General features: G+C 33.0%; 1 protein-coding gene and 1 pseudogene across 12 annotated transcripts in view; one reads left to right on the plus strand and one right to left on the minus strand.

Annotated features, from left to right (window-relative positions):
• The window catches only part of LOC124106562 (zinc finger X-chromosomal protein), a 68872-nt gene extending 41671 nt beyond the window's left edge, over nt 1–27201 (plus strand). For 4 of the 12 annotated variants that reach the window (XM_046464221.2, XM_046464216.2, XM_046464219.2 and 1 more), the window contains 8 exons: nt 6178–6266; nt 8224–8259; nt 11504–12061; nt 17969–18118; nt 19554–19697; nt 20004–20156; nt 20521–20661; nt 23566–27201. In XM_046464221.2, the coding sequence (XP_046320177.1) occupies nt 6206–6266; nt 8224–8259; nt 11504–12061; nt 17969–18118; nt 19554–19697; nt 20004–20156; nt 20521–20661; nt 23566–24749 (2427 nt within the window). In that variant the 5' untranslated portion in view covers nt 6178–6205 and the 3' untranslated portion in view covers nt 24750–27201. The remainder of the gene's footprint in view (nt 1–6177; nt 6267–8223; nt 8260–11503; nt 12062–17968; nt 18119–19553; nt 19698–20003; nt 20157–20520; nt 20662–23565) is intronic. The other 8 variants (XM_046464226.2, XM_046464225.2, XM_046464224.2 and 5 more) reach the window with 3 other exon arrangements.
• LOC124106572 (ORM1-like protein 3) lies at nt 22344–22945 on the minus strand (annotated as a pseudogene).
• Nucleotides 27202–27452: the final 251 nt, after the last annotated feature.

Genomic DNA, 27452 nt, shown 5'->3' on the forward strand with positions numbered 1-27452 from the left:
ATTTTCAGTAAAGTACAGGATGAAGAGGCAAAGTACAAAATGGAAATTGAAGGATTTGCATGTTAAATTAGTAATATACTCTCTCAGAATTAAAAAAAATAAAATAAAAATGTTCCTTGAGCAATTATTATGTAACAGGAGTTATTAATCTTCTATTAGAAAAATTTTTATTATAATTTTTGGTTTCTGTATACCTCTATTTTATTTATATTTCATCTCTAATTTTTGTCTTTTTTTAGTCACTTTGCTTAGATATTTGTTAACATTTGGTTTCAAATGGAGAAGGAAATTAGAGTATTTCTTTTAAACTTGTATCTGAAGACTTGTTTTGTACCGGGAAAAAAGAAAATATGAAAATTTCTGTGCTAGGTGAGCAAAAGATAGGTTGAAAAGAATGATAACTAAGGAAAACAGTGTTTAAACTTTATTAGATCAAAAATATTATAAAAATAGCTTAAAATTACAGTAAAAGTCACTTTTGAGGAGGATGTTCATTTTCAATTTATAAATTAAAAATGTGCATCCTCAAAAAGTGACTTTTGTCATAAATAGTATAGTATGTATCATTCTACTTAATAAAAGTAATCTGTTGTTGAGAAGCAGTTACAGTTTATCAGGTAAAAGTTTTTAATTTAATCCCCATTGAGATTGAGGCTAAGGTAATGTAGATTTTAAATTAAATTAGTTGAAATGTATGTAAGAAATAAAACTGAATGATGGTAGAGTATGACGATCATTATTATCCAAACTACAGGTATGAAGACACAAATTTTTGTGAATATACCAGAGATATGAGAAATTGTGCTCTATATGTGTAATAAGAATTGTAATGTCTTCCACTGCCTTGCTAAATAGCTTGATGTTGACATTGAACTTAGCGTCCTCCTTTTTCAGCTTGCCTAATTATTGGGAATTATAGGTTTATACCTAACTAAATGACAGCCTTCTTAAAAATGTGCAACAGAATAGGGGTAACGTGCCCTTGAGTTCAATCTCCAGTTCCAAACTAGACCAAGTTTGGGAGGCTGAGGCCAAGCCAACCTCATCAAATTAATAAGGCCTTAAGCAATTTACTAAGAATCTATCTCAAAAATATAAAAAAAATAAATAACTGGGGATGTAGGTCATTGTAATGTGCCCCATTTCAATGTCCAGTACCCACTTCCCCCTCATAAAAGCAAATAAAAGCTTAAGATAAATAGGAATATGAATTTTAAAAAACCTAACACTACTTTGCTAATAGTAAAGATATATTATTGTGAAATAAATATAATGAAATAATCAAATTCTTTCTTATAAAATTGTTATTAAAAATTGAAATTTTTACTTTTATGTGTACTAAATCTAAGACCTAAAGGAAAGGATAGCTGTGATATAGAAAAGTTAAAATATTAAGGCGTCAGGTTTTTCCAAATTAGTTTTATAATTGCTAATTTAGTTCCAAAAAAAAATCTCAAAACAGTGTTCTTTTAAAAGAAGTGTAGATACCTATGTTGCAAGGCACAGAATGTGTATACAAACTTCAGAAGGAAAAAAAATTAGGACATTAATTGTACATTTTTTTTATTAAGATTGGTAAAAATTGTCAGTAGTGCTAATTCTCAGTGCTTACTAGGTTTGAGAAAATAGACACATACACATTACTAGTAATGGAATGTCAATTGCTCAAAGTCATTTTCTTTTTTTTTTTTATTATTATTATTACTGATAGCAACTGGCAGTTTCCAATTGGAGAGAATAGGGTTTAATGAATACAGAATTTTAGTTTTTAAGATGAAAATGTTACATGTAGGTGGTGGTAATTGTTGTATAACGTATCGTAGACAATTAAAATGGTTAAGATAGTAATATTTTTTATTATTTATATTTTACCACAAGTTTAGAAAAATGAGTAAACAACTTTAATTTACAGCACACAGAAACAATAAACCCTGAGAGTGAGAAGAATCTGATTTCTAAAGTTACCAAATGATAAACTGCAAAATGTTTAGTTTTTTTTTTACTGTAAAATTAAATTTATTTAAGAAAATATACACAATTCCATCTTGTTATATAAAATAAAAATTTCTTGTGTTTTGAGGCGCAGGAGAAGGAAAGAGTTATCTTTTCACCAAATCTTATATGAGCTCACTTCCCATTGCTTTGGTTTCATTTGAATCTTTTTTGAGGCTTTTTTTTTTTTAGAAGTTCTTTTTTGTTTGATTTCTTAAATTTATATATGACAGTGGAATGCATTACAATTCCCAAAGTCATCTTCTAAAGAGCATCTAAATGGTATCTATGAAATTTTTATGTGTGTAATATTCTGAGTAATTTGATTTTTTTTTTTTTTACACATATTCTTGTAGACATGTACCCACTAAAAAATAAACAAATTTGCTGGGCTCATTTCACAAAAAGTTAAACAATCTTCTTATCATTTTAAAGTAGTAATGTATACCAGACTCTGCAGTGACCAGAAGTGCAAATGATAGAAGTGACTATTAAATTCTTTGACAGAACATTTCTCAATAATCCCTATCTATTGGGAGTAAGAAAACATTCTTGGGAACATAAGTCTTAAAATGCTGTAATGTCACTGCCCACATTACCCAGAGTACAGAAGTCCCCTCCTAGATATTTAGTCCTCCAAATCAGTAAGGAACCCCCAGTATTCTGACTTTTTGATACCTTCAATTTGGTTTGCTAGTATTTGTACTTTGTAAGAATGGATGATGCATAAAAAGTGAATATTTTTGTGCCTTTTCAGAGCAACATTCTGTGAGATTTATCTATAATTTATATGTAGATATGATTCTCTTTAGTTTATAATACTGTTATGTAAAAATTCTATAATGGATTTAACCACTGTGAAGATGTTTAACATCTACTATTTATGCTCATGAGCATTTTCAATGTCAACAGACATTCTCACATTCATGCATATATTCTAGTTAGATACACACATAAGAAATGAGTTTTAATAGGATGTTAGTAGAGTACTGAGGTTAAAGTTTTAAAAATAGACATGACATAGTACACTTTTTTTTGAGAATCAAGATATTTCTGCATTTGCTGATATTTTAAAAACAAAGAGTTGGCAGCCTTTTTAATGTAGTACTCCATTGCTACATAGAAATTTTTGAATACTATTTTTTGCTTTTCCATTCTTGAACTCAGAAGTTTTTCTGTTTTGAGTTTCTGTTTACATCAAATGAAACTGAGAAGCTTGACTTGCTTCAAATAATAATTTGTCCTCAATTTCTTCATCTTATTTAATAATATTGGTTATTAGTTTACATTGTTAAAAACAGTAGTGTTAAAGGGCATCCTGGTCTTAATTCTGACTTTTTTTTTGGAAATAATATGTAGTGCTTACCCCTTAAGATTAACACGTGGCATTCTTTTTTAAAATGATAGGATTATTTCTTTGTGTGAGCCCATAGACACTGTTGTAGCAAATGTGGGCTAAATGTGAGATTCTATTTATATATGTATACACACATACTCATATTTTTACTGTATTAAGAACACATTATTTAGCCATAGAGTGATTGTTTTGTTTGTTTGTCAAAAATAAGTGTTGAATTCCAGCTTTTCATCATGTATTGAGAATGTCATGAGGTTTCCTCTCTGAATATGGTCTATTGGCTTCTTCCTTCTCTTACTGAAAAATGTTACTTTATCAAGATCTATGTTCTTGCTTTAAATAATGGTTGACATTTGCAAGCACTTGGCTTGGGTTTGATAAATAATAAGTTTGGGATTGATATGAATAAATTTGATGTTTTGCTTTTTAATGATAATTGGTTTTATAGAAGAAATTGTGAGCACTCTTAATATTAGCATATTGGAATAGTCTAAAATAATTCTGAATTTTTTTAAAATTTATTTATTTATTTTGATGCTCTAGGATTTCTTATAGATTTTAAAATGACCTGTTCCTGGGAACTGAACAGCAGCAACAAAAAATTCCCAGGAAACCATTTAGGCTTGAAGTTGTTTGAAAGGGTAACATAGTGTAATTTTCTCAAAATAGTTTTTACTAGGATTGGTGAAGTCTTCTCTCTTTGATTTAATACTAGTAATTTAATGTTTCCAAATAGATCTGTTAAATTAATTTTTTTTACCCTATACTGGCATAGATTATACATTCTATTACAAGTAGTTTCATTTTTTTAAATAATTATGATTTTTTGTTTGTTTGTTTCAGAATTCATATTTGTATTGTTCAGTTTTTCTCCTTTGGCTAGTTGACTAGGTTTTAGATTTTTTTCCTCTCTTCTTAATACCTTATCCACTAAAGGGCAAGGTTTTTTTTTTGGCTTCTTAATTTAACAAGTTACTTGAATCCTTAGCTTTGCTCCCTGTATGTATTAGTGACTGCAGAATAAATGCTTACAGTTATTCATCTTAGCTTTGCACCATAATTTCCTCATGTGCCAAATTCTGTTATAAGTTAGGCAAGGTGGTATATGCTTATAGTTCCAGCTGTTCAGGAGGTTGATTAGTTCAAGACCATCCTGGGCAACATAATAATATTCTCTCATAAAAAAAGAGAAATTCTGTTAGCAATAGTTTTAAGTAGCTTAAGTGTATATTTTTTCCTAGCATATAGGATAAATTTGTGTTTGAAGGATTGGAAAGTAATAACGTTAATTGAGGAAGCCAGAATCCAAACAAGTGATTTTACATAAAATTTTAAAAAGCATATACTTTTCAAAAACTAATGTGGCAAAGAAGTAGTTTATTGTAGTGTGCCCAGGAGATAGTATGGAACAGATCAAGAGCTATAAAATTGTAAATTTAAAATATATTATTTTCTTGTTTTCCAAAAGAAAATATATAATTATACTTTTAACTTAGAATTATGTTTTTGCTATTTTGAAAAGCAGAGGTCGCCTACCTTTCACCTAAGAACTAGGGATTGAACTCAGGGCTACATTTCTAGCCCTTTTATTTTTGTTTTGAGACATGGTCACCCTGAGTCCCAAGTAGTAGAATTATAGGAGTCTATCACCATGCCCAGTAATGATGGAAGAATAATTTAATGTATTTCTTAGATTTTCTCTATGCCTTATTTTTCTTAGAACTGCAAATTCTTCAACTATGACTTCTTTGCAGGAAGCTGATGATTTTAATTTCTGTTCTCTGTAGTCATGAATTTTATAATTTGAGGAGGGAAGTGATTTTGAGATGATGTTCTATGCACTATTATCAGCAAAAATAATAAAGGTTAATAAAACTACATATAGTAGCACAGTTAAAAGTGAATTAGGAAATAAGAGCTAAGAAAATCAATAAGGAGGGTTGTGTGTGTGCTGTACTTAAAAAAAAGGTAAAAGAAATTATAGATCACTTCAAAGGAAGTATGCAGGTTCTTTGTCATTATTTTTATTTACTTTTTTTTTTTCTGAGCCTAAACCAAGTTTGGAAAATGGCATTATAAAGTTCTTTAATTTCATTTGTTAAGTTCATATATTTTACAAAAGCAGAACTTTGTTTTGAGCACTTTTTTTTGTAGATAAGCCTCTTGAGCTTATTATGCTCAAATGTGAATTCATTTTTACTACCTTATAGCTGGTACCATTTCAAATTTAACCTTAAAAATAAATTACAAAAATACAATAATACATGTTCACACATATATATACATCTGTAATCAGCAGGTCATTTTAAGAGACATCATTGGCTACAAAGATCTCAAATATTTATAATTAATGGGAAGTTTAAATATCCGTTTTATAATTTAGTGATCACAAGATTGGAGATTCTATTACATTTCAACATGTAATGAAGTTTTATAGCAATTACTTCAATAGTCATAAAATGTGATGATTCTTAATCCTTGGGTTGCTGCAGGCAACAGGGCCTCTGTGTGTGTGTGTGTGTGTGTGTATGTAAGAAATGTTCTGTATATTCTCAGTAATTTATGTAAGAACTCATTAAACTTAAGTTTTGTATATTTTATGTAAGATCACAATTAAAATAAATTTTGAAAACCCAAAACACTCTCACCTTTTTCAGCTGCCCTTGTTCTATAGTTGGTGTATATATCACTGGAATGTTTTGTGCCTTTTTCATTTGTCTTGATAGATAAATCAAATAATTTGGACATTTCTAAATGTAAATACCATGTGATACAAAAAATATGTGATACAAAAATTAATGTTGGGTATATTTTGTTCCCTGGTTTAGGAGCTGGGACTAATGAGCATTAAAGGCCATGGATGAAGATGAATTTGAATTGCAACCCCAAGAACCAAACTCATTTTTTGATGGAATAGGTATAATTATTGGGTTGTTCTATTTCTCATCTCCCAGGTTTAGAGTTATTTGTCATGAAGGTGAATTCCCAAATAATCTGATACTGATTCATACTCTCATACCCTGTAATCCTTCCCAAGTCTCATACCACCTCGGTTTTGTTATGCTGTCTGTATTAAAATATTATTGTTAACTTCAGTTTTTTTCTAATTTTCCCAGTTGTTCTAGGTACTGTTAAAAAGTGTTCTAAGTTTGTTAATTTTATTTCCTTAGTAAGTAGTATGTTTTTTACAGTTTCGCTAAACTAAAACAAAGCAAATATGTATATATATCAGAATTCTGCATAGTAGAAGTATACTTTGGACCAAATTAATTTTTGTCATAAGGGAGAGATATCTATTTCTTCCTCCATACAGTGTATCAGCCAGGATAAGTTTTTGCTTTTAAAGGCTGTCCTTATTCCTTCTTGTACTCTGTGTGTGGCTCACTTAAGCAATAGTGATTATATTTTCTTTTACACTTTGAATCTTTCTGGTCTGTCCATATATCACATCACCTTAATTCCAGCCAGAAAACTGTGCATATGATTAGATTGGAGCCATTAAAATAATCTCCCAATCTTAGGTTCATGTCCTTAGTCATATCTGCAGAATTTCTTTTACCATATCACATACCATATACAGTATCTAGGACTGGGATATGGACATATTTTGGGGACTGTTCTATTTGTTGTTTTCTTTCTACTCATCAAACTTTTGTGTTCTTCCCAGATGTTAAATACATTGACCTTTTTCCAGGGTTCCCATTTTGAAAATAGAATCCAAAATAAGATAACTGCATAAGTATCAAATAACATCAAAACCAACATCAGTTATTAAGTAAAACATATAGGATGCAGTTCCACTTCATTTGTTGACCTATAGAACTAAAGTTTTATAAAGAACTATTTCCGACATACAGTGATAAGACAGATTAGGATGTTTGAGGCAAACTGGATGAAATGGAAGGTAAAATGCGAGTCATCAGCATAAAGAAATTTTGAAATCTGCCTTATCACCTTCTGTATTTCTAGGCCTGATAATAGTTTTTTATAAACTGTGGCTCCTTCTGAATCTGACTTATTTTTTTCATCAAATATAGCAGGCACTTGTAGTCAAATAATTTTTCCGCACTGTTTTCTGTCCCTGAAATTTTGGGAATCCTGTAGTCTTTATACTGTACTTTCTCTATTCCTTTCAATAGTAGGTAGCAGTATTGCTGTTGGAATAAAATGTTCTTGTGTGTCATGGATATTTTTTGCTTTAAGAGGCTTATCTACAATGCTTTTTAAATTAGTTTCATTTCTGTATAAAAACATCTTTTTTCTAAAAACACATCTTAATATGAAATTTCTCTCTTTACCTCTCCCATCTGTATAAGCTGAGAGAATTGCCCAAATTGTTGAGTTCTGTTGACTTTATTTAATGGCGCTCTCCACAATTAATATTTCTTTTTGAATTTTATTATAAACAGCAAGAAGAAACAAGGCCACATCTTCAACATTTTGCTGAAATTTCCTGAGTTAAATATCTGAGTTTATTGTTTAAAATTATACTTGACATAAAATTATAGGACAAAATTTTGCTCTAAGGTCTGCCATTACAGAATACAGATCTTTGTACTTCTTTCTGTGCTCTTTAGTAAGCTGGTTCTCCCTTCCTTTTGAGACCTTATAAACAGTTTTTCAAAGACTAGATTTCTGCTCTGTGTATACAGGGAAATATAGTATACACAGATTCTGAGTTCCTATAGGATTTCTGTACTTTGATCCATTCTTCTAGATTCTATTGGTTGTTAGCATTCATGTTCAAAAGAATGAAGCTTGTGTGTGTGTGTGTGTGTGTGTGTGTGATGTTTATTTTAAATATTTATTTTTCAATTGTACTTGGACACAGTACCTTCATTTTATTTATTTATTTATTATTTATTTATTTGTAGTGCTGAGGATGGCATCAAGGGCCTTGCACATGCTAGGTGAGCGCTCTGCCACTGAGCCACAAACAATCCCAGCCCCAACAAACATAGTCATTTGATACACAGTATTAACTTTCTTATAGTTTCTGTAGGTCAGAATTCCATGAAAGCCTGCTGGATCATCTACTTTTTTTTTTATGGGACTGAAATCCAGTGTCAGCATAGTCAGGTTCCTTTCAAGTTCTCTGAGGATGAATTTCCAACTAATTTTGGTTGTTGACTGAATGCATTTTCTTATGATAGCTGTCAGTTGAAAAGCAGGTCTTTGATTCTTGTGTCTGCCTGTGTTTCTTAATGATTTCCTTATTGCAACTTCAGCAATAGCAAATGTGTTTCTTCCCATACTTAGAAATCCCTCTGACTTACTCTTCTCCTTAAGTTTTCTGATTCCACTTGTGTAAAGTTCTCTGCTTTTAAAAGCAACTTATTTTATCAGATTGGGCTCAAATTATCCAGAATAGTCAATTTTAGTTTATGAACTGAACTACACTGGTAGTCTATGAGATCTGAGTCACAACTGTGATGTTTAAAGTAGGATTTAGTGCTATATTGTGAACAATTTTTGTAGGAGGAAGTCAGGTTGATTTGGTGGAGTAATGAGAAAAATCTACTATTCACACCACCTTTTCTTTATGCCAGTTAACCAGTTGCTACAACATAGCCCAGGCTTTACTTTTTCACTCTTCATCTGTAATGTTGGGACTATTTTCTTTACTCTTGGTTTTGGTTTTGGATCATATCATTTCTTTCTTCTTTGTTGCCAGTAGATAATTTTTGATCCTTTGTTTTTAATTGTTCCTACTTCTACAATTTTTGAGTTTTATATATTCCCAAAAGGAGACTACACACTATGTAGATGGACTTTTTCTGACTTTCCCCAAATGTGTTCATAGTTTCAGATTAACAAGCATTCTGAATATGTAACATTTAAATTGTTGCATACTAGATTAAATTGTTGCATACTAGATTTTATTGTTCGTACTTTGTGGTTTTAATGATTTTATTAATTGAATCATAAGTGGTCCATGTTTGTATATTAAAACAGTACTACTTTACCAAGAAACCTAGGGATTTTTAATATACTTTCTATATTCTCTGTATGTGTGCTTCTTAAAAAATTTGGCATAATCTTTTAATTTACATTTGATAATTCAGTTTGGTAAAGGTTATGATTATTTCTTTAAAATATACAGCAGAATTTCTTTTACCATATCACATACCATATACAGTATCTAGGACTAGAATATGGACATATTTTGAGGACTATTCTATTTGTTGTTTTCTTTTTACTCATCAAACATTTGTGTGTTCTTCCCACATGTTAAATACATTGACTTTTAATTTTCCTAAAAAAGAGACTATGTTCTTTAGAGAAAAACCTCATGGTTAATTTGATAGCTTAGTTTTTCCCCATGCAGACCTGGGACTTGGACTAAGAGGTAGGGTTTAAAGGACTATGCAATTTTTAGTCCAGGTGGTTAACACTTAGACTATTTGTTTATTTTTGAGTGTGGCGCTTAATATATCAAAACTTACGTTTTTAATTTCATAATAATGATTAAAAAACTCATTACAGTTTTCAGGACACCTCTATACATTCCCGTTTAATTTAATTATGACCACAGTACTATGAGATGCATGGCAGGTACTATTGTCCTCATTTTTTTAATGAGGAAACTAAAACTTAGACTTGCTCTCATCACAAAACTTAGTTTTATAACCCTATCCTCTGATTTAGACTGTTGCTAGTATACTTACTTGCCACTTAATGCTTTCACATTTGTATCTACAGAATGGAGATAACGTTGATCTGTTGCTTCATACCATTATAAAACATTTTGTAAAAATTTTATAGAAATAAAAGCAAACTTTTTTCATTATTGTAATATATATATAATTTAAGTGTACATTAACTAACTTTGAAAACTTCATATAACCTATTGGGTTTTGGACATATTGATCTTTGATCTATGAGTCAGGGCAGCAATCAGATGGTAGAAGCTTTGTGTTTCTTGGATGCCATTGCTTTTGACAGAATTTCTCATTTAGGCCCTTGCTTGGACTCAGTCCTAATCTGAGTTAAAACCCAAAGTGCCAATCATCTGAGTATTTCACATGCAAGTCTCCTATGTTTGCCTTTCTCTGGACTAGGAGCCATAATACCCAAGTATTTTGTATTGTATTTTTTATAATTATTGTTACATTATTTGGTAAAGATATGACTTCTTTTCTACTTGTGGAATTTATAAAGAATAATATTTATTGAGCTGCATATGCTATGCAAATTTTGTGATCATGGTTAAGTCATTTGATCTTTGTGGGCTTTCAATGGCTTGCTCTTCTACCTTTTTAACTACAGAATGGACATAAGGATTTCATCTTCTGAGGAACTACTCTGAGATTTTTGGTCTGGGATATAGGAGAATAGGCAAGATGGAAACAGTTAACTGATGAAATTAGGGTAGGCCCCATCCCAGCTATCCTCACCTCTACTACCTCTAGGCAGCTGCACTTGTGTTCATTTATTTGTCCAACCAGTTTTATTCTCAGTTGTCTCTCTTGCTTAGTGATCTATCTCACTTTTCACTCCTACTGTGATTGTTTTGTAAAGCTTAGATTCAAAGTGTTATTTATTTATTTTTTTTTAAATATTATTTTAGTTGTAGATGGACACAATACCTTTATTTTATTTATTTTCATATGGTGCTGAGGATTGAACCCAGTGCCTCATACTTACAAGGCAAGTGCTGTGCCAGTGAGCCACAATCCCAGCCCTCAAAGTGTTATTTTGTCGTTGCCAAATAGATACTGATAGTATGTTGTAGAAGAACAAACTGGAGAAATTGTGGAATAGAAGAAATAAGAGAAAAGTAAACAAAAAAAATGTGTGTGTGTGTAAAAAGAAGAAAATTTATATGTTGAGAAAAGAAGCAGTGGAAGTAAAACATAATGAAGAAAAGTGGTGTATTTATTTTTTGATTTGTACTACTTTATATATTATAGTCATCTCTTAAAAGATTTTGGTTTAGTGGCATGGGGAATTTCTCATGTTTATATTCTAAAAAAAATGTTGGATTAATTTTTACTCATTATATGAGTTAGAAATAGATCCCTTCTTAATTTCTTTAGTTTATTTTAGTGTTTGAGGAACACAGAGAAAGTAGACTGTTTTCTAGTAAAAATTATTTGACTTTTAATCTTACCTACTCACCTGAAATTTATTGTCTTAATTTTTATTCTTAAGGAACTGATTCTACACACATGGATGGTGATCAAATTGTTGTGGAAGTACAAGAAACTGTTTTTGTTTCTAATTCAGACATAACTGTGCATAACTTTGTTCCCGATGTACAAGACTCTGTTGTAATTCAAGATGTCATTGAAGATGTTGTTATAGAGGATGTTCAGTGCTCAGATATTTTAGAGGAAGCTGATGTATCTGACAGTGTCATCATTCCTGAGCAAGTACTTGATTCAGATGTAACCGGAGAAGTTTCTTTAGCACATTGCACAGTTCCAAATGATGTTTTACCATCTGACATTACTTCAACCTCAATGTCCATGCCAGAACACGTCTTGACAAGTGAATCTATACACATGTCCAATGTTGGACACGTTGAACATGTGGTTCATGATAGTGAGGTGGAAGCAGAAATTGTCACTGATCCTCTGACGACTAACTTAGTTTCAGAAGTATTAGTAGCAGATTGTGCCTCTGAAGCAGTCATAGATGCCAATGGAATTCCTGTGGACCACCAGGATGATGACAAAAGCAACTGTGAGGATTACCTTATGATTTCCTGTAAGTCTTGGTGTATGCTGACTATCAGAGGTGTTTTCGTTTCTGGTACTAAGGATTGAATCCTGGGCCTCACATGCTAGGCAAGCACTGAACTATATCCCCATCCCTTTTTGACATAGAATCTCGCTAAGTTTCCTTTTGATCATCCTGCCTCAAGTTTGTGAGCAGCTGAGGTAATGAGTGTGCACCACCAAGCCCAGATTCAAAGGTGTTTTTAAAAGGCTGCAAAGGCTGCTTTCCCTCATTACATAATAGTTGAAGGTTTTTCACTTAAACTTCTGTAAAATTAAGATAAATTTTGATAAACCTACCTGCATTACTTCAGAAAGGAATTGCATGTATTAATTTGTGTTCAGGAAAGAGAATAAAGTATTTTATGCCGTAAGTTTCCAGGGCAAGTCAAATGAGAACTGAGAATTAGTCTCAAGTAGCCTTGATATAAACAGTTGAGTCTGTCTCTAAGCAAATATTTATAGTTTCAATTACTATGGTTTGATCATCAGTAAAGTGTCTTAATTTACTCCTATTTTTTTTATTCCTTCATTTTTAAAGTTCAATTTTGAGAGAAGTCAGCTATTATTATTATTGAAAAAAGAAAAACCTTTATGTAATAACTGTTATCTGGTTTAGCTGCTTTTAAGAATTTCTCTTTTGTTTACCAGAGTGTAATCACTACTGGATGTGACATCTTTGATTTACTGAACTTCTTAGTTTACATATGTGTAGGTTAAAGGTTTTTGTTTTGTTTTGAAATTTGAAAGGGATTTTCTATGCTACCCTTTTTTCTTTTTCTTTTTCTTTTTCCTTTTTTTTTTGGTACCAGGGATTAAACCCAGGAACACTCACATCTGAGCCACATCCTGGCCAGCCCTTGTTTTCTGTTTTTATTTAGAGACAGGGTCTCACTGAATTTCTTGGGGCCTTGCTAACTTGCTGAAGCTGGCTTTCATTTTCATCTTGCAGTCTTCCTGCATCAGCCTCCTAAGCTGCTGGAATTACAGGCGTGGGCCACCATGCCCAGCATGAGCCATACTTTTTTAAACATTGTTTTAAATCAGTCCATAATGTGTGTGTGTATATATATATATATATATATATATATATATATATATTTTTTTTTTTTTTTTTTTTTTTTTAAACAACTCATTTTTTTTTCTACTGTTTGTAGTGTAATGTGTAAATAGTGTTATTTCTTTCAGTGTTCAAGCTGACTAAATTTGAGTTCACTTTAATTTCTTTTTAAAAATAGTTCCTTACATAAGAATGTCATATCAAGGAAAGAATATTCAAGGCAAGACAAGTTTTCACTGAAATACATTTTTAGTTGTGCTCCTGTAGGAATTTTGGGTTTTGCTTGTTTTTTTACTTTATGAGAAAAGAAGCACTAATGTATAGGTACTAAACAGTAGGACAGACTAAGCTTCAGAGCTTCAGGAGAGAGAAATTAGATAATTAACTATTTTCCTGGGGTGGGTGGTAGTAAATAAACCTTAATAACTTCTTAATCCTTAGCAAAAATATGATTTTCAGAGATAATTTAAATAAAATGAGGAGACAATCCCTGTCATTCATTAGAAGACTGAAATGGAAAATATTTAATGGTTGGGATATTAACTTAGAAAATATGCAGTTTGAATGCAAATCCAACATTTTTTTTTTTAATTTCAGTAAAATTGTGATTTATTTTCTACGGAAGCAGAGAAGTGATGTAATCACCCAGTAAAGTTAAATTTAACCCAGTAAAGCTTACTTCTAAAGACAATCCTCCATCTACTTCCCCTTACTTAGCAGCTTATTAACTCTACAGAGATTCACACACCACCCCAAGTTTTATCTCACATATCTCAACAGTGAGATGGAATATTTAGAAAACTAAAGTAGTTATTAAATGTCATGTACAGGTAGTTGTTATAAGCCACTTTAATTTCTAGAACTAACATCTCTTTTGTAATGGCCTACCTCTAAATTTCTAGTTTTTGCTTTCTATATTTTTTTTAAAAGACAGTTTTTTTTTAGAAATTAAAACATGTTAATTCAGCTTTATAAGAATTATTAAAATTATAATTTTTGAGTAGTAACTGGCCACCTCACAATTTTCTTTTTGGTCAAATATATGTAGAATAATTTTATATTTAGTGGGCTATACCTTTTCAAAGTGAAATTTTTATTGTGAATTTTATTTTTTCTCTTAGAATAGCTTTGGTCATCCTCAGGTAAGTTTTATATTTGAAATATGTTTACATACTAAAAAGGAACTTACCAGAAAGATCTCTACTTCAGGCTATTGGTTACATATTTGGCATTTTTTCAGGTCCCCAAATTATTAGATACTTTTGATTTGCAAAAGATATTTTCCAATTACTTGGAAACTTTTTAACATTTATAAGCACATCCATCCATCTTGACCTTGTAAATATAAGAAATTTGATTTTGTAGTACCTGTTACAGTCATTGTTTATAAAGTTTGAAAGAAAGACCAGCTTCATATGCATTAATATTATTCAGAAATGAGATATCTGGAGAAATCAGATTTATTTTGGCTATCTCACTTTGGAATTTCAGATCTTCTTTGAGAAAAATAACTTTAGTTGATTGCATAAATATATTTAACTTAGAAAAAGTAAAAACCTGGTACATATCAATCATAATTAGGATGTGATTCTTGTTTTCTGCCCTCAAATTATTTTTATAAAACATAGTAATAATACTATTTGCATTTTGATAGTTTACAAGTTTAGGGTTGAGGGATACCTAAAGGTTTTATTTGTAATATGTTTAATTTGTAATCAGAAAGGCTGATTTTTTTTTTTTTTTTTAACTTCAAGAAAAGTTATTCTCCCTCACTTACCTACTGTTAGTCTTTGCTTCTTGTTGTATACATGTTGTTAAAACTGTATGCTGTTTTCCTTTCTTATACTGCTATTTCCTCAAAAATAACTTGGTTATATTTTAATTTATATGTACTTTCTGACCTTGAGTCTCAAAAGAATAAAGTCTTTTTTTTCCTTCATGTTTGCTCTAGTTTGACCTTCTCCAATTTCCTTCAAAATTTTTACCTTGCGATTTTACCACATCCACTAAATCAGTCATTATATTTTCCCCAAAGAACAATGATTAGTTTACTAAATTGTCTTGAACCTATAACCTATTCTAGTCACACTTCTTTTTTCTTCTTTTTAGAACTAGAATTGTGGGAGTGGAGGTATGATCAGAAGTAGAATATTTGACCAGTTTGGAAGAAGCTCTGGGTTCCTTTCCTAGTCTTGGAGGGAAATATGTATATAATCTCCTGGGGAAAAAATTATAAAATTAGACTTAAAAAATTTACACCTTACCTTTTTTAATAACCTCCATATGGCTTCTGTATGCCACTTGTCTTCAAGAACATTGTGATGCCTGGTCATTTACAGTTTCCTTAATTTGTATATTCTTCTTTGATTTGTATTTGTGCTCTGTTATTACGTAGGTTTAAATAGGACTTCAAGCTTTCTAACTTCTTTCCGGCCCTTCTGTCAACCTCTCCAGCTCTCTCTTCGTGGGTTCCTTTGTGAATTTTCTTTTCCTTCTTTTAAATTATAAGATTTCTAGGACTCTGATGTTGGCCCAGTTCTTTTTTATACTGTAGTATTTTACGAAACATTTTGTCCATAACTCCACATCTGTGTCTACTTCCAGTCTCACATGGCTAGGAGGTGGCTTCATATCTCAGTCTTTCATCTATTATGTTCATTTTATTCCTATGATTCCAGGTGAGGTCATTTATCTCAGATGTATTATCTCTATTTGGATTCAGATCTCATCATCTGTTACATCATTGCAGTAGATTCACAGGTCATGTCAATTCATATGACCTTTTCTAAGTCAGCAGGATGGTATAGCAAACATCATGATGAAATTGGAAGTTTTCAAGCCTCTTTAAGAATCCCTAGTAACAGAATATGTTTAAATTGATAAGTTAACCTAGTTGCATACCTGCAGATTATGACTTTAAGTAGATTGAGAAATCTCCATCCTTCCAGGATTCAGTATTTCTGCCTGTTCCACAAAGCCCTCTGTGACTTCACTTTCATTTCATAGTTGGCTACACTTCTCACTCACATATTGCATTGCAGCAGTATTGAAGAACACATTTTTAAAAATCATTATGCTATTTCAGTAATATTTTTAAATCCCTGCTGTATTCTTTGTAAATGTTATTCTCTTGAAATGTGAGTGAGGTATTTTTTCTTTTGTTTCTTTGATAGCACAAAACATGGTTTTGCCAAATTATTCCAAACTCTACTATGGTAATCCTATTTTTAGAGAATTTTCTAAATTACAGGTTTTTAAAGTTCTTTATTTTTTTCAATGACATGAGTAAGTCAGTTTGAAGAAGAATAATGTTCTACTTCAGTTTAACAGAGTTTGCACTAGAGAGTACAATTTCAGCATAAACATATACACATTAAATTTTAAATTGTACAAAAAAATTTAACTAGTGTATTCCTAAGTGATATTTCAGTATTGTTACCAAATGTGTGCTAAAATGGGGTTTGCAAATATAAGTATTGTTAGTGTGTCAGAAAATCCACCACCACCAAATCTTAATTTTTTAGTGGCTCAGTATTTTTAGGTCTTTTTTTTTTTTTTTTTTTTTTTGCATTTAAACTGAAGTAGTTAGATTTTATCATATTAGTAGGGAAAAAAATTAGTAAGGAAAAAAATTCAATATATTGTTTGCATGTGGTCTTTTATTCCTAATGAGTAAGAAATTTAAAATTAAGTGTCACTGTAGTTATGCTTTTCAGAGTTAATTTTTTCAGAATAAGTTCATCTGTAATGTAAGCTATGTAAGAATTTTGATAATAGAATTTAGTTGTGCTTCTTAAGATAGTGATGGGGGAGCTATGATATAGGCGGAGCTGCCATATACCTCAGCAGCAGAGTTGTGCCTTGCACTCGCAGAGCCCTAGGTTCATTTAGCAATTCAAAAAAAAAAAAAAGAAAGAACGAACCCCTCTCCCAAAAAAGACCATGATGGGGAATTTGTAAGAATATTTCAGCTTGCAAAATTTGTCTTCTGTGTTCATAAGCCACTGTTAAAAATAAGACTGAATTTAAATCTTTGCTATCACCACAGCTTTAGTTCAGTCATTATAGATACATTCTTCAGTTCATACCTGGCAATGTATCTTTCTGATAATCATATTTTGATTTTTAAATGTTTTGTTGTATTCAGAAGTAGTGAATGTATAAGATGGTACTGTGTTTACTAAGGTTTGTGAATTCCAGAAGTTTGATTTATAAGAAATACTTTTAATATTTTATTCCACTCCTAGAAGTCATTTAAAATGTATTCATTATATGTTCTTTTGTATAACCCTGAGGGTCTCCAAAAGAACATACAATGAATACATTTTAAATGACTTCTAGGAGTGGAATAAAATATTAAAAGTATACAAGAGGAAATGAGGGGAAAGGGAAAAATAATACAAGGGGGAGAAATGAAGGTCAATAGAGGGGGTAGAGAGAGAAGAGGGGTGGGGAGGGGAGGGGAGGGGGGATAGTAGAGGATAGGAAAGGTAGCAGAACATGACAGTCACTAGTATGGCAATATGTAAATCAATGGATGTGTAATTGATGTGATTCTGCAATCTGTATATGGGCTAAAAATGGGAGTTCATAACCCACTTGAAGCAAAGTGTGAAAGATGATATATCAAGAACTATGTAATATTTAGAACAACCAACAATTAAAAAAAAAAAATTGCTCGGGGAAAAAAAAAAAATGTATTCATTGCATCTAATACTTGTCTAGCTAAAATCATTTAAGCTTATGTGAATCAGATTATATTTTATTTGTACAAAAATGGCAATATTTTATGTAAACATATTGTTAATTTTTTGTGATATATTTTTCCCTCTGTAGTGGATGATGCTGGCAAAATAGAACATAATGGTTCCACTGCTGTGAATACCAGTGCAGAGTCAGATATTGATTCTTGTAAAGTAGAAGGCACTTGCCCTGAAGTCATCAAGGTATACATTTTTAAAGCTGACCCTGGTGAGGATGACTTAGGTAAGAGGAAGGCTTCAGATTCTTCAGCGTAATGGTTTTATTTAAAACTAAGGCAATTTGAAGTATCTTTTTTGAAGATACTTTTAAGACTTTTTCCCCACATTTTTTATTGGTGCTTTATATTATATATATTGATAGAATATTTTGTTAAATATTCATACCTGCACACAATTTAAAACTGTAATTTGGCCAGTATCACTCACCAGCATTTTCCCCCTCTCACTCCATGTGCTACTCAGTGATCACTGTCTCTACTGATTTCCTTTGATTTTTATGAGATGTATCCTCACTTTTTTTTCCTTAGTCATCTGTAGCTTCTGCATATATGACCCTTAACCTTCTGAGTTGGACTTATTTCACGTAATGTATTGGTCTCAGGTTCCATCCATTTTCCTACAAATGTCGTAGTTCATTTTCCTTTGTGGCTAAGTAAAAAGCCATTGTGTATGCATATCACTTTTTCTTTATTCACCCATCTCTTATTGGATACCTGGATGAGCACTCTACCAACTAAGCCACAATCCCAGTCCCTTCATGTGATTTGATTTGCATTTTCCTATTTGCTAATGTTATTGAAATTTTTAAAATATATTTGTTGGTTAATTTGTATTTCTTCTCTTGAGAGGTGTCTGTTTAATTTATTTGCCTATATACTAATTAGATTATTTTATCTAGTTTTTTGGTGTAAAGCTTTTTGAGTCAGTATACTGTGGTAATCCTCTGTCAAAAGAATAGTTTGCAAAGATTTTTTTTTTCCCATGCTTTAAGTTCTCTCTTCACATTCCTAATTGTTTCCTTTGCTATGAAGAAGCATTTTAATTTGATATCATACCATTTATTATTTTTTGAGCTTTAAGATTCCTATTGAGAAAGTCATTGTTCTTAAAAACTGAAGTTTTGACTTACATTTTCTTGTAGCAGTTAAATAGTTTTTGTCTAATTCTGAGCTCTTTCATCCATTTTGATTAGTTTTCTCTGCAAGTTGAGAGATCAGGATCTACTTTCATTCTTCTACGTAGGGATAAATCAGTTGTCCCATCACCAGACATCAAACAGGATGTCTTTTCTCCTGTGTATATATCTGATACCTTTGTCAAGGATCAGATGACTTTTGATGGGTGTGTTTGTCTCTGTATTTTCTGTTCTGTGCCAGTGCTCTTTGTCTTTTTTTTAATGCCAGTACCAAACAACTTTTAGCAGTGTAATTAACTCTGTAGCATAACTAGAAGTCCGGTATTATGATGCTTCCAGCATTGCTTTTTTGGTTTAAAATTGCTCTAACTATTCTTTATTTTAAGAGTGGGTGTTTGTTTTTTTTTTTTTAGTTCTATGAAAAATGTTAAGATATATATTTTAATGTTACATAAAAATATAAAAAAGAGCCTGTTCAAATGAGGATTCAAATAAATTCTTGGAGCTGTCTTTATCTTAATAGGTGGAACAGTAGACATTGTGGAGAGTGAGCCTGAAAACGATCATGGAGTTGAACTTCTTGATCAGAACAGCACTATTCGTGTTCCTAGGGAAAAGATGGTTTATATGACTGTCAATGACTCCCAACAAGAAGATGAAGATTTAAGTAAGCAGGTGGCCTTTTTGTGGGAAGTAATTTTATGTTTCTAAAGTTTTTTTTTGTTTTTTGTTTTTAATGCAACCAGTATTTGGTCAGCAATACTTAAAGAAATTTATTATGCTAACATTATCCCAAACATCATATTAGTGTTTCTTAATGTATGCTTAGATTGTTGCTTTAAATAAAATACTGTGAAATCCAAGGAATGTTCAATCAATATTTGTTGAATATTCACTGCTGTATTTAAACTGCTAGTATATTGTTCGTGTATGAGTTGAAACTCATAAAACATTTTTATTAATTTGTATTTAGATGTTGCTGAGATCACTGATGAGGTTTATATGGAAGTGATTGTAGGAGAAGAAGATGCTGCTGTTACAGCAGCAGCTGCTGCTGTGCATGAACAGCAGATAGATGACAGTGAAATGAAAGCCTTCATGCCAATTGCATGGGCAGCAGCTTATGGTAAGGAATGAATGATTCTTTAATGTTTGTACAATGAAAAATGGATTCTGTGGTTAAGATTTCAGAAATATGAATTAATGGTATTATGATTTCATGCATATGAAAATAAGTCTATAACTTTTAGATTGCTTTATTTTATATGGCTTATTATTTCATAATTTGGAAGACAACAGAGGGAGTCTGTTGGAAAAATGCTGTGGTCTTGCTTAAAACTCGGCCATAAAACTTATTTCCTGAAATGGCGAATCTCTTTAATTCTTAAGCATCATGACTTAATTTTCATTGTAGTTAAATCATTTTTTTTTTCGAAATTCTTTGTAGTTCACAGTACTTTATAATGTTGTTTTTTAATGCTCATTGTTAGGTAATAATTCTGATGGAATTGAAAACCGGAATGGCACAGCAAGTGCCCTCTTGCACATAGATGAGTCTGCTGGCCTTAGCAGACTAGCTAAACAAAAACCAAAGAAAAGGAGAAGACCTGATTCCAAGCAGTACCAAACAGGTGGGAGCACATGAATTCCACAGTACAAACTCTGCTGGGCAGCTCTCAGAGGAAAATAGTATTTATCCACAGGAGTGTCATAATGCCATATTAGCTGCTCAGCTACATGTAGCTATTGTGTATTGAATTTGAAAATATAATTTCAAAACTCAAATTATTTTCATGAATTTTTCCTTAGATAAAAGAACAGTCTGTGGACCAGATATCAAGGAAAATTAATTAGAGTTTCAGGCGATTTACCATAAATGAAAATAAATCATAACTATGTTAGTTAACATTAAGTGAACAAATATGAATTATAGTCAGCTTAAAGGAGTAGGGAAGATGTCAACCTCTTTGCTATTCTTTGCTATATTATTTTGTTTACCAATTTTAATGTTTAAAGAAAAGTTTTTGTTTTTATTTAACAGGAACATATTGCCCTTTATTTGCGTTTCTCAGAATACTGTACAAAGGGAGTAAAAATCCTATTCACACTTTGCTTAGAAAGATTTAAGGTGAAAGTTCCCTGTGATGTGTGGGGTGAGAATGGGCTAGGAGGCAGAAAACAGAATGAGTGAACTCTCCTCCTCCCTCAGGCCCCCCAGCAGAGGGCTTGGGCACTCACACCTTTTCAATGTAACATGCTCCCAGTAGGACTGGGGAGAGGAGAAGGTGCCTCCTCTCTAGCCAGCCCCTCCTGTCTCCCTCCTTGGACTAAGACAGTGGCTACAGCCACCACCCTGCCTGACCCTTTAGCCCACCACCAAGTAGAGGTGGTTTCAGAACCCCATGTGTACCTTCCCTCAAAAGGTCCTGCCTGGCACCAGTCTGAACAGGGAGGTCATAAGGTGAGGGACTATGGAAGGGCCCCACTGTCCCCTGTTTTTGTTGCAGCTTCCTCACACCTTTGCACCACACAGAGGTCAGTGTCAAACTGTACCTGTGCTAACAGTGACATAGCCTCTTCCACCCAAGCCCGCCCCTCACACCAGTCCAGGAGTTTCAAACCCACAGCCACTTCCCTTACCCCAAGACCATTCTCTGGGTGAGAAGGAAGTGGGACTAGCTTCTTCCCACTCCCCTTTTACAACACATGCCCACTTGCTGAGGCCCATTCTTTTAAGACTCGGCTTACTACCCCCACCCTTACCCACCACTGCCCTCTCTCCAACTCCACTGGGATGAGATGGCAGGGCCCTGGCCCTTTGCCTCCAGAACCAGGCGATGTATGCCCCCACCACCACCTCCCCTATCACACTCCCCATTCCCACCCAGCACCCAGAGTGGGGTGCAGGGGAGCCACCAAAAGCCTGGGACTAGGATCAGACAGCTCTTTACCCAGAGGGGTGAGGTACTGTCACACACTTGTTTCCATAAGTACAAAAATACATTGTCGTCCTATAGCCTGAAGAACCAAAACGAAACAATCCAGAAGCTGTACCTTCCTCTGCTCCCTCACAGGCATTAAAGTGCTTTGGCTGCCTGAGGGTAAACAAGCAAACAGGGATTTCTCCCTTGCCTCCTGTCCCAACCCCGGAGATCTAGGTCCATGTTCAGCCCGGGAGCCCAGCACCTTCCATGACCACCCCATGGAGTCTATTCAAAAGGCAAAAGGAAAGAATCAAAAAAAATCAGAATGAGTAGAGCCCAGGGTCCCACCCCAACCCACTACAAGCTACTCCAAGTCAGCTACTGGGGAATCAAGGGGGAACTAGGCCCAGAGGAGTGATCCCCATCTCCGTCAGAGTCCAGAGGCTCCTTGTCTTCAGCATCACAGCAAACACCTGCCACCCCATGCTGGGGAAGGGGCTGCAGCCTCCGTACTTGTTGATGCCAAAAATGTGGACTCCATTGAGCTGGGGCAGCTTAGGGATGACAATGCTCATCAGAGACACAGTATTGAGGATAAAATGGATCTGTCGTACTTGGTGTAGAAGGTGGTTAGGAAGTACAGCACAATGGGTGTGATGGTGAAGAACTTCCGAGAAGCTGTGAACTGGACCCCATAATCCATCTGCTCCCAGTGGGTCAACAGCCTCACTTTGCCCTGGTCTGGGGTCTCGAAGGGTGTCCCTTTCACTGTGTGCAGGAAGATGTACATGCCCATGTTGTGGATGAGGTTGGTGAGGGTCCAGACAACAGGTACTCTCACGAAGAGGATGCTCAGCAGCACGACATGAAGAAGCCCAATGGCGAGCACATAGGAGAGCCAGATGCCACGGCTGTTCATCACCTGCATATTGGGGTTCACTTTGATGTGTGCTGTGCCTACATTCATCCTGACACCCCTCTCCACTGCTGCTCGTGCGGAGCGGGAGGTTGAGGGCCCAGGAGGGGTGCCCGGGAACAGGGGCTGCAGCTGCTTTAGCAGCTGTAATAAACAGCGGCGGCAGCACCCCACTGGCAGCTCCAGAGGAATCAGCCTAAAGAAAAGTTTTAAAGATTGGTTACTGGCAGCCACTCATGAGGTTGAGGTAGGAGGATCACAAGTTCAAGGTCTTTGCTGTTTAACTTTGCTATTTAACAAAACATTATCTCAAAAAGAGCTGGGGATATGTCTCTGTGATTAACTATTTCTGGTTTTAATCACCTATTGTAATAAATTTAAAAATGCTAAACTTTATTCATGAATGACTTTTTTAACATATTTCTTTATAAGTTGATGTAGTTTTATCACTACTTAATTTATTTGTTCGTTTTTTAAACTGGAAGGATTAGGATTAGTATGGTCATAGAGAAGCAAACCACATTCTCATTATTGTAAGGTTGTAATGTTTCTAATGTAGAAAAGCAATGAAAGAAATGTCCGTAAGTGTAGGAGTCCATGCCCAGTAATATTCAGAAAACACTTAATGTTTTGAAGAAAATACAACAGATAGATTTTGATCTCTTATGTTCTTTTATTTTATTTTTTTTCCTTAGCAATAATTATTGGTCCTGATGGACATCCCTTGACTGTCTACCCTTGCATGATTTGTGGGAAGAAGTTTAAATCAAGAGGTTTTTTGAAAAGACACATGAAAAACCATCCTGAACACATTGCCAAGAAGAAGTATTGCTGTACTGACTGTGATTACACTACCAACAAAAAGATAAGTTTACATAATCACTTGGAAAGCCACAAATTGACCAGCAAGGTAGAGAAAGTCATTGAGTGTGATGAGTGTGGAAAGCATTTCTCTCACACTGGGGCTTTGTTTACTCACAAAATGGTGCATAAGGAAAAAGGAAACAACAAAATGCATAAGTGTAAATTCTGTGAATATGAGACAGCTGAACAAGGGTTATTGAACCGTCATCTTTTGGCAGTCCACAGCAAGAGTTTTCCTCATATTTGTGTGGAATGCGGTAAAGGTTTTCGTCACCCATCAGAGCTCAAAAAACATATGCGGATTCATACTGGGGAGAAACCATACCAATGCCAATATTGTGAATATAGATCTGCAGACTCTTCTAACTTAAAAACGCACGTAAAAACTAAACATAGTAAAGAGATGCCGTTCAAGTGTGATATTTGTCTTCTGACTTTCTCAGATACCAAAGAGGTGCAGCAACATGCTCTTATCCATCAAGAAAGCAAAACACACCAATGTTTGCATTGTGACCACAAGAGTTCAAATTCAAGTGATTTGAAGCGACACATAATTTCAGTTCACACAAAGGACTATCCCCATAAGTGTGACATGTGTGATAAAGGCTTTCACAGGCCTTCAGAACTCAAGAAACATGTGGCTGCCCACAAGGGTAAAAAAATGCACCAGTGTAGACATTGTGACTTTAAAATTGCAGATCCATTTGTACTAAGTCGCCATATTCTGTCAGTTCATACAAAGGACCTTCCATTTAGGTGTAAGAGATGTAGAAAGGGATTTAGGCAACAGAATGAGCTTAAAAAGCATATGAAGACACACAGTGGCCGGAAAGTCTATCAGTGTGAGTACTGTGAGTATAGCACTACGGATGCCTCAGGCTTTAAACGACATGTTATTTCCATTCATACAAAAGACTATCCTCATCGTTGTGAGTACTGCAAGAAAGGTTTCCGAAGACCTTCGGAAAAGAACCAGCACATAATGCGACATCACAAAGAAGTTAGCCTGTCCTAATAAGTTCACGGACTTTGTACAGATGTTGGTCTTGTAACAGGAAAACCATTTTAAAGTCTATCATTCTTGTTCTCATACAATACCGTATACATTGATTTATGCTATGTACAAACATGATTTTTGCTTCTATTTTTCCTTGCATTTTATTCATTAGAGTGTTCTGAATTCTATTCAGTTTATTTAATAAATGAGGAAAGGTGGCAACAATCAAGTTGCTTTTTAAAAAGTGATCCTTAATTTTATACTGATTTTCAGTATTCAAATATTTACTGTTCATTTGTTTACCTTATTTACTGTGAAGGTACTCTGCTAAGACAAAATAATTTAAGATGGTAACTCTAAATGTAATAGTCATTTTGACTCATTGGTTTTCACACATATTTTTCACATTAGAGACATCTGTTGATGAAAGTGGGAGATTCTATTCTATTATCCTTTCTTAGTGTGATATGGAAATCATTTCAGATTACTTGACAATGAAACATTTTATTTGAGCTGCTAGCATTGCTGATTGTGGAACACTGATTTAGGTTTGTTTAATTTTTATTTTGCTTAGTAGGCAGAAAGTGCTTCCCAAGAAACCTTTGACCTTTTTTTTCCATAATGTTTATATCTTTTTTGCAGCATAAAGAAGTTTTGGAAAAAATCTTACAAAAGAATTTTACATAGCCTTGTTAACTTGTTTTTCTTCTTGCTATTTTGTTTTGAAATGGTCATGTTCTACAAATGAGACTTGGTGCAGCCTGAATTGTGCAGTATTTTAGAGGTAAATTGTGGCCCTTACAATTTTTTGCAACTTGGTGTATAATGTACCCTAAATTTTAGATACGTATTGCTTTTATGCAAAAATTCCCAAATTTACATCTGTGATGAAAACTGCTAAATTTATAATAACATGAAAGATTTAGGGATGTATTGAGATCATTTTTAAATCTTGCTATTCAGAGAAACTAAATTTGGTTAAAGAATTAGAAGGGAAAAATAAGAACATTAGTAAAAGTGAAGGTATTTATTTAACTTCAGTAATCAAAAAATGGAAGTTAAGGTTTTTTTAGATAGAGTATTTTCAAAGTTTAAATTTCAGACTTAAATTTTTTCTCAAAGGTTAATCCAGATATATGTATTTTAGTTTTTTTCTCACAATCCCTTGAGGGAACTATCTTTGCAAGGAAAGTAGGACCAAGAGGAAGTAGTGTAAGAGAATGCTGATTACAACTTAAGAGTTTGCAAGTTCCTCCTGCTTTTTTATTTCTTGGTTGGCCATCTTGAAGATTTATAATATATGTTGACTTCAATGACTAGAAGATAAAAAGTATTTTAAGTATATATTGAAAATCTGTTGCCTTGCGATATCACCAGTTCTTTCAGGTTTGGTTTTTAGTTGATACATTTTTTTGGCAGTCAGTGACATTTATGCACATGTGTAATAATTAATTCTGTTAATTAGAATTTGGTTAATATGAATTTTGAAGAACAAAAGTAGTATGTAGGTTCCTTAAATCAGCTGTTGACACATTAGTGGCACCTTGTGGAAGACGAGAAGAAATTTTCCCCATTTGATAAGCTGCCTCCTGGCTTCATTATGGTGTTTCATTCCATTGTTACTTTCTGGATGTAACTTTCACCTTTCTTTGTCATTCTCACATTCAGAAATTACATCTATCGGATTATAAATGTTTGTTGTTTCAAATTCTTTAGTCCCCTAAGAATTTAAGCTTAATGCCAGCTGAAGCCATGAAATGGATTTTGAAATCTCTTATGCCTTCTTTCTTCTCTACATATAGTTCCACTCAATTTTAGTGTTAGCCATTATACTGGTTTTGAAAACCCTATTTTTTGGGGTATGTGAGAATCTTAACCTTTTAAATCTCCTTTGAATTTGACTTTCCTGAAATAATATAAAAGGAAATATTTAAATGAAAATTTAAACTTAGGAATTTAAAAACTTTCATAAAAAATTAATACAGATAACTAGGTTATTTATGTTTTTTAAATAAACTGAAAGATAAAGAACGCAACATTTTACATCATATTTCTCATATAATCTGGAGTCGTACATAGTTTTGTTTTTTAAAACACAATGTTGAAACCTTTAAAAGGTAATAATACTTTGTTCACGTGAATATGATAAAATATATTTGTATGAAGAAAACATGAAATTGTACTTACTGTTATATATTGTTATTAGTTACAGGCTGGTTTTAATTCTTAAATTTGATTAGCAAAGCTAAAAAAGTTGATGTTTCAGTTAAATGTTCTAAAATGGCACAAAGTTTTACAACAACATAAGTTATTGTTTCATAAAATTGCCTATTAAAAATTATTATATGTCTTCCTCAGTACACATTGTAAAATACTTAAGAAATTCATCAAAAGAAAATGTGACAATATTGTAAATGTGTACTTGAAAATAACAAGCAAATAAAAAGGAGAATATTTTCTTGTTAATAAATGTTTAGTGTATTTGATATCAGTACTAAACTAAAACTTTTTATTGAGGAAAATATGTGTGCAATTTTGGTAAGTTTAATCTTTTTCTGTTTACCAGTGGAATGCAGGATGTTTATTAATTGTTTTCAATTTTTTGTTACTTAGATACAAAACTGATGATCCTATTAATTTACAAGTGATATTTAGAGTGGTTAATAACTACTAAGCCATATGAGGAATTTGTTCTTAAAACTCATGTTTTAGCATCTCCCT

The sequence above is a fragment of the Marmota monax genome, unplaced genomic scaffold (genome assembly GCF_021218885.2).
Source record: "Marmota monax isolate L192 unplaced genomic scaffold, Marmota_monax_Labrador192_F-V1.1 WCK01_AAM20220418_F8-fsc00260, whole genome shotgun sequence".
Taxonomy (NCBI): domain Eukaryota; kingdom Metazoa; phylum Chordata; class Mammalia; order Rodentia; family Sciuridae; genus Marmota; species Marmota monax.